Here is a 17,502-nt window from a genome sequence, read left to right as displayed (position 1 = left end):
TACAGGCTTGTGCCACTGTGCAGGCAGAAATGTCACCAAGGCCTGAAGTTTTAAGTTTAAGCTTTCTGAGGACATTGCAGTTGTGGGTGGAGCAGAGCTCTGTTCCGCCTGCTCCTGCTCCTGACTCATTGCTGTTCTCTCTAGTCTGAGGAACAAGACAGGAAGTCACACCACAGCTGCAGCTTTTATTTTTTAAAAATTTTTAAATTTTTGGTACCTGGGATTGAATTCAGGGGCTCTTAACCACTGAGCCACATCCCAGCCCATTTTATTTTTTATTTCGAGTCTCCCTAAATTGCTTAGGGCCTTACTAAGTTGTTGAGACTGACTTTGAACTTGCAATCCTCCTGCCTCAGTCTCCTGAGCCACTACGCCACCACATATAGCTAGCCACAGCTTTTAAAGGTAACTCAAAAATCTACACTGGTAGATATACCAAAGAGGTGGTGTTTTACCAAATTAGAATTACCCTCACAAGCTGCAAGGTGCAGTCTCTAGAGAAGACCTATCAGAGGAGCAAAAGAAGTCTCAAGGTGAAAAGATCCATGGGCATGTGTACAAGACTTCTGAGAATCACTAAAAGAGAAACACCTTGTGGTGAAGAGTCTAAGACACAGGATTGATTTCAGATGAGAATTCATTAGTGACTCACTGGCTTGCACAGTCCTTCTTAGATTATTAAATAGATTACAACTATAGGTACTGAGCCAAGCTGAAGTCACCACTGCAGATGCCTAAATCAACTATTTTAATAAACTGATTACCAACTGTTAAAAAAATTAAGTTCAGGGCTGCGGTTGTAGCTCAATGGTAGAGCGTTCACCTAGCATGTGAAAGCAATAGGTTTGATCCTCAGCACTACATAAAAATAAATAAAATTATTTTAAAAATTAAGTTCAAACACATAAGAATAAGAAATACTGTGGACACTCTTGTATAAAATCAGGGCTGGAGGAGGAGGTGGAAAATGAACCCCGGTACTTACTTCCAGAAATAGAATAAAGTGCCGGGTGTGTAGGTGGGTGGGAGGGAGGAGCAAGCGGACAGATGAACAGAAGGAGCAGAGAACTTCCAGACAACACCAAGGGTGCATAACATGGGCCTCCTCTCAATCTTAAGAGATGACAAAATCCACTCAAATGTGCATTCCTCGAAACTGAAAGCTTTTATCATGGGGACTCGTGAGCTAAGCCTCCAGGGCCAGAAGGAATCTCAGAGCCATTTGATTTAACCTGTTGTTTAAAGACAAGGAAACCAAGGTGAGGTAAACGGGTCATAACTAACCAATCAGTAAGCACCCTAGGACAAGCCATCAATTTCTAAAAGTTTTTTAGCCATCACTCTTCAAATGCAAGGGTCTTGTTCACTATAAGGATTTATCCTAGAAGCTACCAAAGACAAAAGAATATTGTTTTATCACTCAAGGCCCTAGAACAAAGCTTCGACGTATGAGAGGAGCAGGTATTAGAGGTGACTAGAATAGCAGGACATGTTTTATCCTGAAAGCTGTTTCTTACTCCTCCATTTCTCACTGATTTGTCTATTTTAAAATTATGATATCCTAAATAATTTAATACTTTAATAATCACACAGCTAAGGGTTCAACAATTATATGCCTGATGGATGCTTTCTGGGAATAATATAAAACTCTGGGCTAAAATAAAACTCTGAAAAGCTTTAGTTCAAAAGAGGTCAGCAAAACATCTTTAGTATTGGTTCTTTAGGACAGCTGTGTTAACACTGTCAAAAAGCAGTGGAAATGTGTGCTCTTGCGAGCTGCTTGAGATTTTAAATTATCAGATTTCTTAGGATCTTATTCCTACAAAAGAAGCACCACTCTATTTCAAAAGGTGTTGATATCTTACACAGAGATGACACAGGTTTATGAGATCAAAAGAAGTCCAACAAATAAAATTCAGAACTTTTGGTTACTTATATTTTTCTTTTCTTTTTTTGTGGGGTACAGGGGATTGAACCCAGGGGTCCTCTACTGTTGAGTCATATCCCCAGCCTTTTCTATTTTTTAAGACAGGGTCTAGCTAGGTGGGCCTTGAACTTTCAATTCTCTTGCCTCAATCTCCAGAATAGCTGGGATTACAGGCATACACCACCATAACCAGATGCTTGCTTGTTTTTTATCTCTAATGGATACAAGTTAATCAGGCGCCATGATTTGGGAGGCTCAGAAAGGAGATTGCAAGTTCAAGGCCAGCTTCAGTAACTTAATGAGACCCTGTCTTAAAATAAAAAATAAAACAGACTGGGACACTCTATGTGGTACAATACCCCTGGATTTAATCCCTAGCATCAAAATAAATAATTAAATAACATAATTTAAAAGTTGAAATTAATTTTCTGGGTTAAAAGTCTAAATTTCCAGGGCTGAAGCTGTAGCTCAGTGGAAAAGCACTTGCCTCACATGCGTGAGGCACTGAGTTCAATCCTCAGCACCACATAAAAATAAATAAAGATACTGTGTGTTCATCTACAACTAAAAAATATACATAAAAATATTTTTAAAAATATCTAAATTTCCAGAGAAACTTGCTAAAATAAATTTTAACCTCTACTTCTTTTAGACATCAAAAGATCCAACTGCAAATCAGTATAATATATTAACCAGCAATCCTATTAGTATTCAGAAAACCCAAAGAGAGGCAGATGAAGGGAGGAAACCAAATGATATGAATCAATATCAGCTGCCTACTCTCTATTGCTGTGGCTGCAGGATCACAATGTAATACCCCAACTCTATACATTACTACCAATTAGTTATTTAGATTTAAAAAAAATGCACTTGTTGGGGCTGGGGATGTGGCTCAAGCGGTAGCGCACTCGCCTGGCATGCATGTGTCCCGGGTTCGATCCTCAGCACCACATATAAATAAAGATGTTGTGTCCGCCAATAACTAAAAAATAAATATTAAAAAATTCTCTCTCGGGGCTGGGGATGTGGCTCAAGCGGTAGCGCGCTTGCCTGGCATGCGTGCGGCCCGGGTTCGATTCTCAGCACCACATACAAAGAAAGATGTTGTGTCTGCCAACAACTAATAAATAAATAAATAAATAAATAAATAAATAAAAGAAATTACATTGTTTAAAAAAAAAATTCTCTCTCTCTCTCTTTTAAAAAAAAAACCGCACTTGTGAACCCTAAATTATGGAAAAAATAAACACACTTTAGTATTGCCACAGAGGTACCCTAGACCACCTGTAAATAGCAGCTTATGATCAGGAATTTTAAAAGACTGCTGCCGGGGCTGGGGTATAGCTCAGTCAGTAGAGTGCTTGCCTCACATGTACAGCCCTGGGTTCGATCCCCAGCACCCCCCCCCAAAAAAAAAAAAAGATTGCTTCCACCCTCTATTATCCCTGAAAGTTCTGAGGGTGAACTAGCCAATTCCTGTCAAGGCAATTTCACATACTAGCATGACCTCTGAAGAACATACTGGTCTATCAAGCAGAATTTAAAAGGGCCAACTATCTCTCTGATCACTTGGCTCCCTAATTTGGAAAAGTCCACAGGCTGCTGAGCAGATCCAAAAGTCAACTTAGCAGAGAAAAGGAATCCAGGGAATTTAGAATGGATCCTCTAAGATGTCAGAGGGAGAGATAGACGTCTGAAGGTATAGCTCAGTGGTAGAACCCTTGCCTAGCATATGCAAAGATTCAATACTCAGTGCCACCAAAAAACGGAAACAAAGAAAGAGAAAGGTGAGATATAAATTCCAAGCCTCACAATAAAAACTAATCATTGATCCATGCATGTAAAAGGCTCAGCAATGTCCAACACACAGCAGTAATGGCAATAGGTAACATTTAATGGACATTTAACCATAGTGAGCTGGATGCAATGGTGCATACCTATAGTCCCAGGGACTCAGAAGCTGAGGCAGGAGGATCAAGTTAGAGGCTAGCCTCAGAAACATGGCAAAACTCTGTCTCAAAGTAAAAAAATAAATAAAAAGGGCTGGGGGTATGGCTCAGTGGTAGAGCATCCCGGGGTTCCATCCCCAGTATCATACACCCAAACACCAGCATAGTGAACCCTCAGCTACTCCCAGTCAGCAGCAACACTAGAGAAATATTTGAAGCAATTACCGACCTTGTCAAAGAAGTTTAATTTGGTTTTATTTTAGGTTCTCTTAACACAGGATGCCATACTTTGGATGTATTAAATGCAACAATCCCAAGGACACCTTTGAGGAATCAAAAAAGGCTGAAAGAGTAGATTTCAGATAAAAATTAAAGAGAAAGAGCTAAAGAAGCATCCTCTTAAAATTACAAAATCTCTGGACTCCATAGGGAAAGAGTTAACTGCCAACTTAGTAAAGCCAGAAAACTTTGGAGTGAGCACATTAGTTAAGCAATGTGAAAAATCAGCAAAACTAGTCTGCCACGAGCAGCAGTCTCCCTGAAATAGGCTCTCATTTACTTTTCATTTCTTCTGCTTTCCAGTCTCTTCTCTTTGAAGCAGTTCTTGATTAGTTTCTTTTTTAATTGCCACTTAATTGGGGAACAAAATTAGAACACTTATTTGATATCAGTGATGAGGTTTCTCTTTTCACTTCTGCTTTGATCTAGTTTTGAAAAACCAAAAGCTGAAGGGAGAAATGAAGAAAAAGGGACTAAAAAGATTTCTTCTTTCCAAGAGCTGGATGCAGTTATTAGTCATCAAGTAAACATGGACAGAACTACTTTTGGAGAATCTGAAGAAAAAAAGAAAAGCAAGTAAAGATAGCTTTATGGAATTTATTTTCAAAAGCCCATTCTTTCTTCTTAAGTTTCTTCATGGGCAACAATATCTTATGATAAGGAAATGAAAAAAAAACTTATGAGAATCCATGTCACCCTGCCCCAGGGAGAAGAGTAGGATGGAGAAGAGACATCCCTTATCAAAGAGCTCTTGACCCTTTCCTTACCAGCATCTTAATTATTACTGATGATATTATAAAATAAATTCCAAAAGGATTCTAAAAACAAAATAGTCTAATTCTTTCTTGTTCTAAAACTTTATATTTGTTAAAATCCACTGCTCAAGGCGTGCATGGTGGTACAAGGCTGTAATCCCAGTGATTTGGGAGGCTGAGGCAGGGGGATTGCAAGTTCAAGGCCAACCTCAGCAATTAAGTACCCAGCAACTCAAGGAGACCCTGTCTCAATAAAAGGGGGGGGGATGGGCAGGGGCTGGGGAGGTGGCTCAAAGGTTAAGAAAAAAAAAGTTTGAGACCGATTTAGGAGACCCTGTCTCAAAATAAAAAAATTAAAGGGCTAGGGATGTTAACTCAGTGATAGAGCATCCCTGGGTTTAATTCCTAGCACAGAAAAAGGAAAAAAAAAAATCCACTGTCAGCTGATGAGGTTTCTTTAGGAATACTTCTTAGAAAGCCTTTAATTTAAAAAGTGGCTGGGGAAGTAGCTCAGTGGTAGAGCACTTGCCTAGCAGAAGAGAGACCTTGGGTTCCACCCCAAGAACTACCCCCCACCCCCCGCCAAAAAAAGGGCAAATTAAACTATGTGGATGAATCAGGAATTGCAGAGGGATTCAGAGACGCACAAAGATTATCTTAGTCTGACTCTAAATTTTTCAGAGTAATTTACATCAGGCAAGTTAATTGTGGGAAAAATGCTACCCTCTTTCCTCTGTTGAGTATGGGTTGGTTGGTTGATTTGTGGTACTGGAGATTGAACAAAGGGAACTTTTCCACTGAGTTATTTCACCAGCTGGTTTTCTTATATTTTGGGGGGATGCTGGGGATTGAACTCAGGGGTAATCGACCACTAAGCCACCTCTCCAGACATATTTTGTATTTTATTTAGAGCAGGGTCTCACTGAGTTGCTAAGCACCTCACTATTGCTGAGACTAGTTTTGACCTTGAGATCCTCCTGCCTCATCCTCCCAAGCCGCTGGCTTTATAGACATGTACCACCATGCCCGGCTTTGTTATTTTTGAGACAGATTCTTGCTAAATTTCTGAAACTGACCTCAAATTTGCAATCCTCCTGCCTCATCTTCCCAGACTGCCAGGATTACAGGTCTACAGGTGTGTGCCACCGCACCCAGCTGAGTGGGTTTTTTTTTTTTTTTTTTAACAGCCATAGAAAAACTGTACACAGATCTGGGTGTGGTGGCACATGCTTATAGTCCCAGATTGAGATCACTTGAGCTCAGGAAAGACTAGCCTGAAAATAGTGAGACCCTCTCTCAAAAACAAAAAAGAGAAAAAAAAAAAAAAAAACTCTAGAAAGACACATAACTTTACCTATGTATATGCATACATATGTATGTATTTATACTTATGTATGAAGTTTATACTGACCAAGTATTTATATTTATTTAATTTTAAAAGAAAACACTAATGACAAATGTCAAGAAATAAACTCCTACATAAAGAAACAACAAACTAGCACAGCTACATTTCCTATTAATCCAGTGCAGGATTTCATTGGTAGAAAGCACTATGAACCCTCCTGGAAGAGATGCCTGAGAGAACAAAAGTTAGCTTTAACTGTTATTAACCTTTATTGAGTGTGGTACTTAGAATCACTAGCTTCAAAAGGAGAAATTTCTACCAGGTATGGTGAGAACCTGTTTTAAAATCAAAATTTAAAAAGGGCTGGATGTAGCTCAGTGGTATAGTGGCCCTGGGTTCAATCCTCAGTTATTTCGAAAACAAAACAAAACAAAAAACACTGGAGTACTTCCACAACAAACTGGAAGTTGCTTGATTTCTGTAGGCAATTGACAAAAATTTTAGTGAGGCTTAAAATGAGACTTCTTGGGAAAAAAAAAGTGTGTATATAAGGAAAAACAAATCGAACATTTTTCCACTCAATGAGGGGAAGTGAAACTCCATTAACAATGAATCAGGCATTTGCCATTCATTTATCCAATACTCATTAATACCCACTAAGTGCCAGGCATCTCAAAGAAACAATCCCAGTTCTTGTGCATCTTACAAGTCAGGGAAGCAGGACTGGACACATAAAACAAAAATTTAAAATGTTACTTACTATTGTTATGCTAAAGGTTACAAAAATAAAGACTGAGATAAGAGCAGAGGACAAGATAGGGGAGGAACAAAAGGAGAGGGAGGGGAGCTGCAATCTATGTTTATCACTTAATCTCTACAACTCTATGTTAATTTCCCAAGGTCAGAGGACCAGTGTCAGAATCAGGCTTTTGAAACCAGGTTTGAATGACTCCAAAGTTTATGCTTTCCCCATTGTGGCATGTTGCTTCTTCCCAAAACACTTTCCTCTGAAAATTAATGGAAAATTTTTGACTCTGTACCATATTCTAAGTGCGAGAATTAGACTCTCTCCTTCAGACTGGGTTCTGTTTTTCAATTGTCACCTCATTGAAATTCATTTTTATAGATCTCTAGATTTGGGATACTAATAAAAGTAATCTGTTTGCTCAAACCATAACCACATACAGAAACAACCACCAAAAAATAAACAAAAATACACACAAAAGTTTTACTTGGTTTGGTTATAATCCACTACAAAAAAGGAAAAGAGCTGGTCATGGTGGCACACACATGTAATCCCAGTGACCCGGGAGGCTGAGACAGGAGGATCACAAGTTCAAGACCACCCTTATCAACTTAGCAAGAACCTGTCTCAAAATAAAAAATAAAACATCGTATACAGGGGCTGGAGTTGTGGCTCAGCCGTAAAGTGCAAGCACCACATAAAAATAAAATAAAGGTATTGTTTCCAACTACCAACTAAAAATTAAAAAAAAATATTGTACAATCAGAGAAATGAAAAGTTGTGCTGCAATTGTGTACAATGAATCAAAATGCATTCTGCTGTCATATATACCTAATTAAAATAAATAAATAAACTTTTAAAAAAATTAAAAGGCTGGGAACATAGCTCAATGGTAAAGTGCCTCTGGGTTCAATTCCCAGTACCAAAAAACAGAAAAAGAATTTTCTATTACACAGATTTTCCTTTTTCTTTTTCGTTTTGTTGATGGGGATTGAACCTTTGGCCTCCAACAAGCTGAGCTTATGCTCTATCACTGAGCTATACTACCAGCCACTTTACAGGGAACAAAATTTATTGGGGAACAAAATCTATTAAAGAACTGTAGGCATCAGTCGGGGCAAGAATTCAGTTGAGAAAAATAAAAGTAATTACATAAAGAACAAAGAAAAAGCCATACTTTCACTTCTAAAATGACTCTCACATTCTGATCTCTACTCAAGAGGGCTGCCTTTTCCCTTCTTCTGGTTCCTGCTTCCTCTTTCTTGGCTCTTCCATTCTTAGGAATACCGAACATCAAAAAAAAAAAAAAAAAGGCTTTTGTTATGTTAGATCTGTGATGAGTTACAGCTACAGAATGCAGTCACAAAAATCAAACCTGGCAAACTTCCTTTTCCTCTACATTCTTCTTGTGATTTTTTTTGTTTGTTTTCTCTTACTGGGGATTGAACCCAGGAACCACTAAGGACATCTCCAGCCCTTTTTTATTTTGAGACAGGATCTTGCTGATGGTCTCACTCACTAAGGTGCAGAAGCTGGCCTTGATCTTATGATCTTCCTGTCTCAGCCTCCTGTATTGTTGGGATTAAAGGCCTGCTCCACTGCAAGTGGCTTTCTTCTGATATTTCATGCTGGTGGAAGAACAAGGAAGCTAGATCTTTCAATCTAAATTTCACTACAAGTAGATTATCAAGCATTTAAATAATCCTTTGCTATTCCACATCTACAATGTAGCAGAATAAAAATATAAAGGTTTACCCAAAGACCTCAATCTACCATTAACTTCATATTCCCTGAGGGAAGGGCAAAGCAAGGAATAGGCAGTTACCACAGATGACAAGCTGGCTATAAAAATCAGACCACCACAGATTGAGCAAAAGCTATATACCCAGAACATTCTCTCATGGCTTTCAGTTGGAAAAAAAAAAGGTACATGTAAATAGAGAGAGGAAGGGTGAGTGCCAACAATGTGAAGAAAGAAGAAAGATTAATTAAACTGTGGCTTACAAAAGTGAAAACTGACTTGGAGAAAAAGACCTTAACACTCAAATATCTAGGGCATTTTTTTGTTCCCGAGGGAAAAATACAGTTACTAATGACAAGACTCTAAAGTACAGGATACTCAGTATTAAATCCACAGATATCAAATACTGACCAATGTTTTGAAACTTTAGGCTACTTCACAAAGTTAACATAGCAAAGACTCTGGAAAACCTAATTACATATCGTTCAGGAAACTTATGGATTATTTGGAGCAAGATACCATAAAAATCAAAACACCATACGGTTAATTATGCAGGGTTTATAGGGTGAGTTTATATTTTGGAATTCTCTGGTAGTGATATTTTACAACATAATTATATATATGGTTTGTATACCCTGATGAATTTCCTCATTGAAGATGAATTGCAACGACATGTTTTATTATTCCTTCATTGCTAGTCACGTTGTTCAAAAAACACCTCGAGAAGTAACGTTCCCTCTCACTGTAGTTACTAGATTGACCCGTGTTGCGCCATCGAAAACCATCGTTCATCATGCTCTTTTCCACGGACGCGCCTGAAGCACACGAGTGGAACATTACACAGAACTTTTATATAATAAAAGTACTGAAGGTCTCTGGCTTTAATATACTGAGTCCCCACCCCTGGTAAATGACAAAGGGAGCAACCAATCACCAAGCGAGATCCTAATGTCTTAGCCAATAAGAACATGGGGGTGGGGTTAGATTAAGCTCCCTGTGACTTCCCCGCACCCCAAAGACCCAGGTGGAGGGAGACTGGAGGAAAATTGAACTCCGAGGATCTCGTTACCCCCGGTTGTAGCTGTTGTCCTCCTCGTTCTCGCAATCGCTGCAGTGTTCATGGCCGTTTCCGTTCCCTTCCATCATCTGCGGCAGCTGAGGTGCCGGCGGCTTCACTGCTGTCTCACTCTCGTCCGCCATCTTGGGTTGCGAGAGCCGGGCTCTGAGTCCCGCTACATGGGCGGCTCCTATTGGACGAAGAGCGCTTGCGCTGTAATCTGGGTTTTGTAGTTTTTATGAGGAAGGGAGCTGCCAATGGGAGCAATTCTTTCCCTAGAAACCGGAACAAGGTGAACTACAGTACCCAGAAATCACGAAGGGAGGCTGTCCTGGTGAGAGGGTTGTGGAAAGCAATCCCGGAAACCCCGACGTTCGGCCGCGCTTGGAGGGAGGCAGGGCCGCAAGGTTGGTGGGGCAGACCCTCTCGTACCCGGGCGGCCGCAGGGCATGCTGGGAGTTGTAGTTCGATGTTGGTTTAGGGTTTTGGGCGTGGAGGCTCCAAAGTCTAGGTTTGACTTCAGCCTGCCCCTGATAGATAGTTCCCGGGCCGCAGGTGAGCCGTTATTGACTGCCGTTAAGGACCGTTACTATTCTCGGGTAAGTGAGAGAGACAGGCCCGCGGGTGCGACTTGCCGGGACTCGAATGTCCGGCCCCTTCTCAGAGGGGACTTTCCTGCTAGAAGCCAGATCGGCTTCTGGCAGCTTTACTCACTCGGGATTCTAGACAGCTCCAGGTCGTTGGCAGTTCAAGGCCTCATGAGAGGAGACAGGATTGTAGTGTGCAAAACACTGCCTCCGAGCCTGGAGATCCGACTGCTCGGCAGGCAGGGCTTGCTGCATCTTGACCTCCAGATAACGAGGTACTGGTCTCTGCAGAGCCCTTCTGCACATGTTGTCCCTTTTATTCCCTGATGTATACCCACAAGAGCCTTCCACTATTTAATGGGCATATGATCTTATCAACAAGCTTAGAATGTAGTTGCCACCATTCCCCTTTTTCGCAGACGTTAAAAACAAAGTGGCCCAGGGGCTGGGGACGTGGCTCAAGCGGTAGCGCGCTCGCCTGGCATGCGTGCGGCCTGGTTCGATCCTCAGCACCACACACCAACAAAGATGTTGTGTCCGCCGAGAACTAAAAAAAAAAAAAAAACAAAGTGGCCCAGAGAGGTTGGTAAATCATTCAGTCGTATAGCTAGTAAGTGGCAACTAAGTATACAAATTTGGATCTGTCCGCCTCTAAGCCCTCTAAATTCGTTACCATCACAAAATTCCCATTGTCTGTTCCAGGCATCCACCTAAGGAAATCAGTTATTAGAAGATAATCTGCAGCATCTTAATTTTTAGACTCGAATGTTTCAGTCCCTTGGATCTCACTTCTTTGAGTAATCTTACCGAGTCTTGTAAATAGAGCACAAAGACGTGGTTCCCCTTCTCAGAGATTTCCTGTTCTGATTGGGTGTTGAGAGAAGGACTAGTTCTTACCATGAGAGAGTTGTGAGGCCAAAAAGGGAAATGATCTTTGCCTTTGTGAAACTCAACATGAGAAGAAGGACAGGGTGGGAAGAAACAGTTTCCATCTGACTCAGGGAAAGAAAACCAAATAAAATATAAAGCTAAATATAGTCAGCTCTTCTTATATTAGTCGGAGAAGCAGAAAAGTAAATATGATCCAAAGCTGCATATAAATCCCAATCATTTATACTTGACTTTGGAAGGAAGTCAAAGCTGCCTACTTGAGCTGAGATCTGTCACCACACTCATCTCTCCAGGGTCAAGACTGCTGTCAAGGGGCTGGGGAATGTGGCTCAAGTGGTAGCGCACTCGCCTGGCATGCATTCGGCCCAGGTTCGAGCCTCAGCACCACATACAAACAAAGATGTTGTGTCCGCCGAAAACTAAAAAATAAATATTAAAATTCTCTCTCTCTCTCTCTCTCTCTCTGTCTCTCTCTTTTAAAAAAAAAAAAGACTGCTGTCAACATGATGTCATATATGCAACTGCAGGGGAAGGGAAGTTCTGAGATTATAATAATAAAGCCTCACATGTGTTAGATGGGTTTAATTTGTTAATTTGTCTAAATGTTTTATCTACTTTAGCACATATGACCTTGTGAAGTAAACAGGGAAGGGGCCTTGAAGAAACCAGTACATGCCAAAAAAAAAAAAATTGACTGATACCCAATGGCAGAGCTTGGGCCAGAACTCACACTGCTATTCTAATTCTGAGCCCTGTGTTTTCTTTCCCCACAGACATACAGAGATTGAATGAACACTAATGAAGCATGACCAAGGAAGAGGGATTATAGGGAAGAAGGTGCTGGTTTCTATGAACACTGCCATTCTTGTAGTTCAAAGCCTAAGCAAGATATTTAGCCTTACATTTTAATGTAAACAGCAGTTTTTTGCTCAATGAAGAGCTTTTCTTGGAGGTAGGCAAGCAGTGTTGCTGTCGTGACCAAGCTGAGTAAAAGCCTAAGCCCAAAGTTAGGAATAGAGCACCACTGAGAACTCTGAGTTAGAAGGTACCTGGAGGCGCTTACTTGCTTTCTCTTGGATTGTTCAAGTTATAACCCTCACTTAGATTTAAAAAAAATTTTTTTTTTTAGTTGTAAACACAACACCTTTATTTTTATTTATTTATTTTTATGTGGGGCTGAGGATCATACCCAGTGCCTTGCACATGCCAGGCAAGTGCTCTACCAATAAGCCACAACCTTAGCCCCTTCACTTAGATTTTGTAGGATCCATGATTTATCAATCATAGAATTGAATTTGTAGGTAGTAAGTATAGCCAGCCACAGTGGTGCACACCTATAATCCCAGTGACTTGGGAGGTTGAGGCAGAAGGATCACAAATTCAAAACCAGCTTCAGCAAATTAGCAAGGCCCTCAGCAACTTAGTGACTTGACCCTGACTCAAAATAAAAAAGGGCTGGGCATGTAACTCAGTAGTAAATACCCTTGGATTCAATCCCCCATACAAGAAAAAAAAATAGTATATGTTATCTCTTCTTAATTAAATATTTTTTAAAAGTTTTTTTTTGGCTATAATCCCAGCAGCTCTAGAGGCTGAGGCAGGAGGATTGCAACTTTAAAGCCAGCTTCTGTAACTTAGTGAGATCCTGTATCAAAATAAAAAGGGTAGGGATGTAGCTTAGTGTTAGAGTACACCTAGGTTCCATCCCCAGTACTGCAAAAAAAAAAAAAAAAAAAAAAAAATTAAAGAAAATCCTTTTTTTGCTTTTGTTTTGTTTTTGTGGTGCTGGGATGGAACTCTGTGTCTCTAATATGCTAGGCAAGCAATATACTACTAAGCTACATCCCCAGCCCTGCCACTTATCATCTGATGCCTAAGTTTACATTTTGTTTTATAGTCAGTTAGCAAAGAATGATCACCCAAAGCCAGAGTTTCTAAATTGGGTTTAAGGATGATTTCTATGGGATTCCAAGAGTTTTTGTATGTGTTCTTTCTCACTTGCCTATAAAAGAGCTTTCCACTTTCAGATAGCTGTAATTGCTGAAAAATTGGCCATTTCTGCCTTATGCAGTTATGCAGAAATATGCAATCTTGTGTCCTTGTAGATAGTTGCTACACTTTCTGCAAATATTATCTAGCTCTCTAAAATTCTTTCTTTTTTTCAAGGTAAAACAATCCCAACTCTCTGAGCTTATCACATGAGAATGGTGGAACTCTTCCTTCTGGCCCTGCTGGTTCGTTCTCCCACCCATTCTGGCAGGAACATCATAAGAAGATAGTAGGTAGTGAGGTACAGCAGGGCTCAGAGGGGTGGCTGGGAACATGCCCATGAAGCTTGAGCTTACAGATTCTGAAATTTTCTCCTAGTTGTAAATACCTCCATTATCTCTTCATGATTGTTATTGGAGGCAGCAGAGTATAGTGGTTAGGAGTATAGGCTCCAGAAAGTGACTCCCTGGGTTCTAAGTCCTGGCTGTATCTCTGATTAATTAATGGTTTCAATGTCCTATATATTCAATATCAGGGTACAGTGGCACATGCCTGTAATCCCGGTGACTCAGGAGGCTGAGCAAAGGGGACTGCAAATTTGAGGCCAGCCTGGGCAACTTAGCAAGAGCCTGTCTCAAAATAAGAAGGACCAGTGTTAGAGCACCTTGGAGTTTAATCCCTAGTACTGTGAAATAATTTTTTTAATTAAAAAAAATAAAAGGGACTGAACATGATGGTGCTCACTTGTAATCTCAGAGACTCAGAAGACGGAGGCAGGAGGATCACAAATTCAAGGCCAGCCTCAGCAATTTAGCAAGGCCCTAAGCAATTTAGCAAGACCCTGTCTCAAAATAAAAAGGGCTGGGTGTGTAGCTCAGTGGTATAACACCCCTGGGTTAAATTCCTAGTGCCATTTAAGAGCGGGAGGAGGCTGAGAATGTAGCTCAGTGGTAGAATATCCCTGGGTTTGATCCCTAGAACCACAAATAAAGAAAAGGAAAGAAGGAAGGAAGGAATAGTTGCTCATAGTGTCCATTATTGATTGAAGTCCTTGATATACTCCCAGCATATCAGAGATAACTCTTTCTTGTAGGCATAGGAAGGATGAGCCAGGTTGTGATTCATATATTCTATATCTTAGAGCACTCATGACATGTTAGGTTCCATGGCCAGAACTGGAGAATCAGGCATAGGATAACAGTTCCTGCCCTGGGTTCACTCCACAAATTGGTAGGTATCCAGACTAATAGTTACAGTGCAGTACATAAGGGAACGTGGATTCCAGCAGGAGCCCAGAAGAGGGTTCCCTAACCTGAGGAAATGACAGCTGAGCTGAGTTTTCCAGGGAAAGCATACAGGTAGATGTTCTAGGCAGAAGATGTGAAAGTGCAGATGCCTGAGAGAAAGGTATTTTTGAGGTACCACAATGAGAATGATGAGACTGGAGGTTGGAGTGTGAGGAGCATTTCGGAAGTTGAGATTCAAGAAGCAAGCAGGAGTTGGGACATGGGACAGGAGTTTGGCCTTCATCCTAAAGACTTGGAGGCCACTGATGGATTTTTAGCTGGGGAGAAATAGGATAAAATTTTTGTTGGCTAAAGGTCATACTGGGCAGCAGCCTGCCCGTTCAAGGCAAGAGCATTTTTTTGCTGTGAAGAATGAGGGCCAGTGGGTTCAGTGTGCAATAAAGGATAGGAAAATGGCCTTTTGCATTTTCTTCTCTCCCCTGGATCTTGTCATCAAGAAGGCACTCCTTGTTTCCTGAGATACCCGGACACCTAGGCCTGTAACACGGTGGGCCCAGCCTTTTTGATGCTGTGGTTTTAAGAGTGTGACAGGCATTTCCTGCCCAAAAGGCACTTAAGGTAAAATCAGAAAGACCAGATGCACTTAAAAATAAAATAACAGGGGCTGGGGATATAGCTCAGTGCCACAGCTCTTGCTACCATGTGACAGCCTTGGGCTTGATCCCTTATACCATCAAAATAAAAAAATTGAGCTAGAAGGTAAGTGAAGTTGAGGGTGGGAGTGCATATCTTTGGGGCAGGGTTGTAGCGAGGGGAAGATTCCTGAAGACAGTAGACTTTGAGGTTGGCTTTGAAGCTGTTTAAGCTCTGGATTCTCCATTATAGTTTCTGAAGGCCCTATGAACTCCCTCCTGAGTTTAAGTCACAATTGTAGCCTTACTTTTGTTTGTGTGGTTATTAGGTTTGTGACCATTTCCCTCCACAAACCCTTAGGTTTTATGAGGTTGGATTTTCCTCACCTCTGTATCCATTGGGCCAGCACACAGTAAACCTTCAATTAATATTTGCTGGATAAGGTTGGGGGTATAACTCAGTGGTAGAGCCCTCCCTAGCATGTTTGAGGCCCTGGGTTGGATCCCCAGCACTGTGTGAAAAAGAAAAAAAATGTTGGATTAATTAATGTGTGAGTGAGCAAATGAGAAAATGTTGAGAAAGAAGGAATGAAATCTTCAGGGTAGAAAAATGTAATAAGCAAAGGGCAGGGGCAGGAACAGTATATTGATCTCTTATGTTTGTACAGTGCTTTATTGCTCAAAAAAGTCACCATCTTATTTGATCTCTATTGTCAACTATCTTGAAATGATTAAGACAGGTGTTATTCGTGGTTTACAATGAGAAAAGAAAGAAGTTCAGTGATTTGTCCAAAGTTTCACTGCTATTAAGTAAGGAGATCAGACTTGAACCTGAATATTTTAACACAAAGCTGGTGTAGTAACTTGATTTCCTTTCTTCTTTCTCCTTTCCCAAGGGGAACATTCAGTGAGACATGGGTCTAGAGTGGTGATCTGGCCAGGTCATGGAAAATCTTAAGTTTCAGTCTGAGGAATTTGGACTTTATCCTCCAGCCTATGGGAGGTTTTTTGTTTCATTTTGAGTTTTTGAAAGATTTTGTGTATTTATTTATTTGCATTATTGGAGATTGAACCCAGGCCCTTAAGCATGCTAGACAAGTGCTCTACCACTATGCCACATCCCTAGCCCTTTTTGTTTTTTTCAGGGTCTCACTAAGTTGCCCAGGCTGGCTTACAATGTGATCTTCCTGCCTCAGCTCCCAAGTAACTGGGATTACAAGCGTCCACCACAGCAACTGGCTTAGAAGATATCAAATAAAGGATAAATATTAATGGTATTTGTGAAGTGTGGTATAAATTTAATTGCATATTAATATTTATTTAAAATAAACATATGGAGGGCTGGGGATGTGGCTCAAGTGGTAGCGCGCTCTCCTGGCATGCTTGCAGCCCGGGTTCAATCCTCGGCACCACATACAAACAAAGATGTTGTATCCACCGAAAACTGAAAAATAAATACTAAAAAAAAAAAAAAACTCTCTAAAAAAATAATAAAATAAATAAAATAAACATATGGAAAATAAATTTAGTTTTAAGAACCAGGAGTCACTTCTAATGTTGTTCATCAAACAAAAGTTGAAGCAGTGCTATATACCAGGCATTGTGCTAGATGCTAAGGACATAGGGAGGGGGGACAACTAAGATGCTCATTACTGTCAGGGTGAAATGAGATGCTTGTGTAACCATCTGGAGCCAGCTCAAAGTTTATTATTCCTTTCCTGAATAATGGAGGATATGTATTTTAGCTGAAAAAGCTCTTGATGGCATCACCTCAGAATGCAAGGGCCAAGTTTCAGTATTGAGGTTCCTGGGTTGAAGCCCCACAGCAGCCCTTCAATCTGTCTTCTGGATCATCTCCAGACAGAGGTGCAGTTGACGATGGCAGATTGGACCACAGGATTCTTACTTAGAAGACAAAGTCCTTATTTGTACACTAATAGTTTCCAACACTGAGGCAGTATCTGGAAAAGTAGGATCATCTGGAAGAGTTTTTAAACATTATGCTCCAAGAAGTTCAGATAATTTGAAAAGGCAGGGAAGGTATATTGTCCATATTACTTTCATGACCTGCCATTGTTACTGATGGGAAGCTTAGGTATCCCTCTGATATGTCAGGAGTAGGGAAAAAGTTGAGAAACACTAAGCTATGTTATCTGTAAGTTGTTTGGTCAAGGGAGGAAATGAGACATTAGATCTGGCCATATAGCATAGGAATTTGTTCTGCACAGCCCCATGGCTCAGAACTAGGAGAGTTGTTATCTAGGCAAGATCTTTGACAGCGGCCATGTAGAGGAGATTCAAATACTAGCAGGGTATTTGGACCACATGGACCTTTTGATCATAAGATAGGATCCTATT

General features: G+C 40.6%; 1 protein-coding gene and 1 long non-coding RNA gene across 3 annotated transcripts in view; one reads left to right on the top strand and one right to left on the bottom strand.

Annotated features, from left to right (window-relative positions):
* The window catches only part of NMT1 (N-myristoyltransferase 1), a 29,416-nt gene extending 19,436 nt beyond the window's left edge, over positions 1 to 9,980 (bottom strand). The window contains exons 1-2 of one of the 2 annotated variants that reach the window (XM_081271390.1): positions 9,811 to 9,947; positions 986 to 1,232 (exon numbers count right to left, since the gene is read on the bottom strand). In XM_081271390.1, coding sequence (XP_081127516.1) covers positions 986 to 1,173 — 188 coding nt within the window. In that variant the 5' untranslated portion in view covers positions 1,174 to 1,232; positions 9,811 to 9,947. Of the gene's footprint in view, positions 1 to 985; positions 1,233 to 9,810 lie in introns of both variants that reach the window. The other variant, XM_081271391.1, reaches the window with a different exon arrangement.
* Positions 9,981 to 10,222: 242 nt separating this feature from the next.
* On the top strand, positions 10,223 to 16,461 carry LOC308636195. The gene is made up of 3 exons (XR_014019367.1): positions 10,223 to 10,397; positions 13,443 to 13,566; positions 16,290 to 16,461. It is a non-coding gene; the product is annotated as an uncharacterized lncRNA (long non-coding RNA).
* Positions 16,462 to 17,502: the final 1,041 nt, after the last annotated feature.

The sequence above is a fragment of the Spermophilus citellus genome (assembly GCF_964194105.1).
Source record: "Spermophilus citellus genome assembly, chromosome: 17".
Classification (NCBI taxonomy): Eukaryota; Metazoa; Chordata; class Mammalia; order Rodentia; family Sciuridae; genus Spermophilus; species Spermophilus citellus.
Note: the sequence above shows the minus strand (reverse complement) of the source record. Positions and strands in the feature narration are given on the sequence as shown.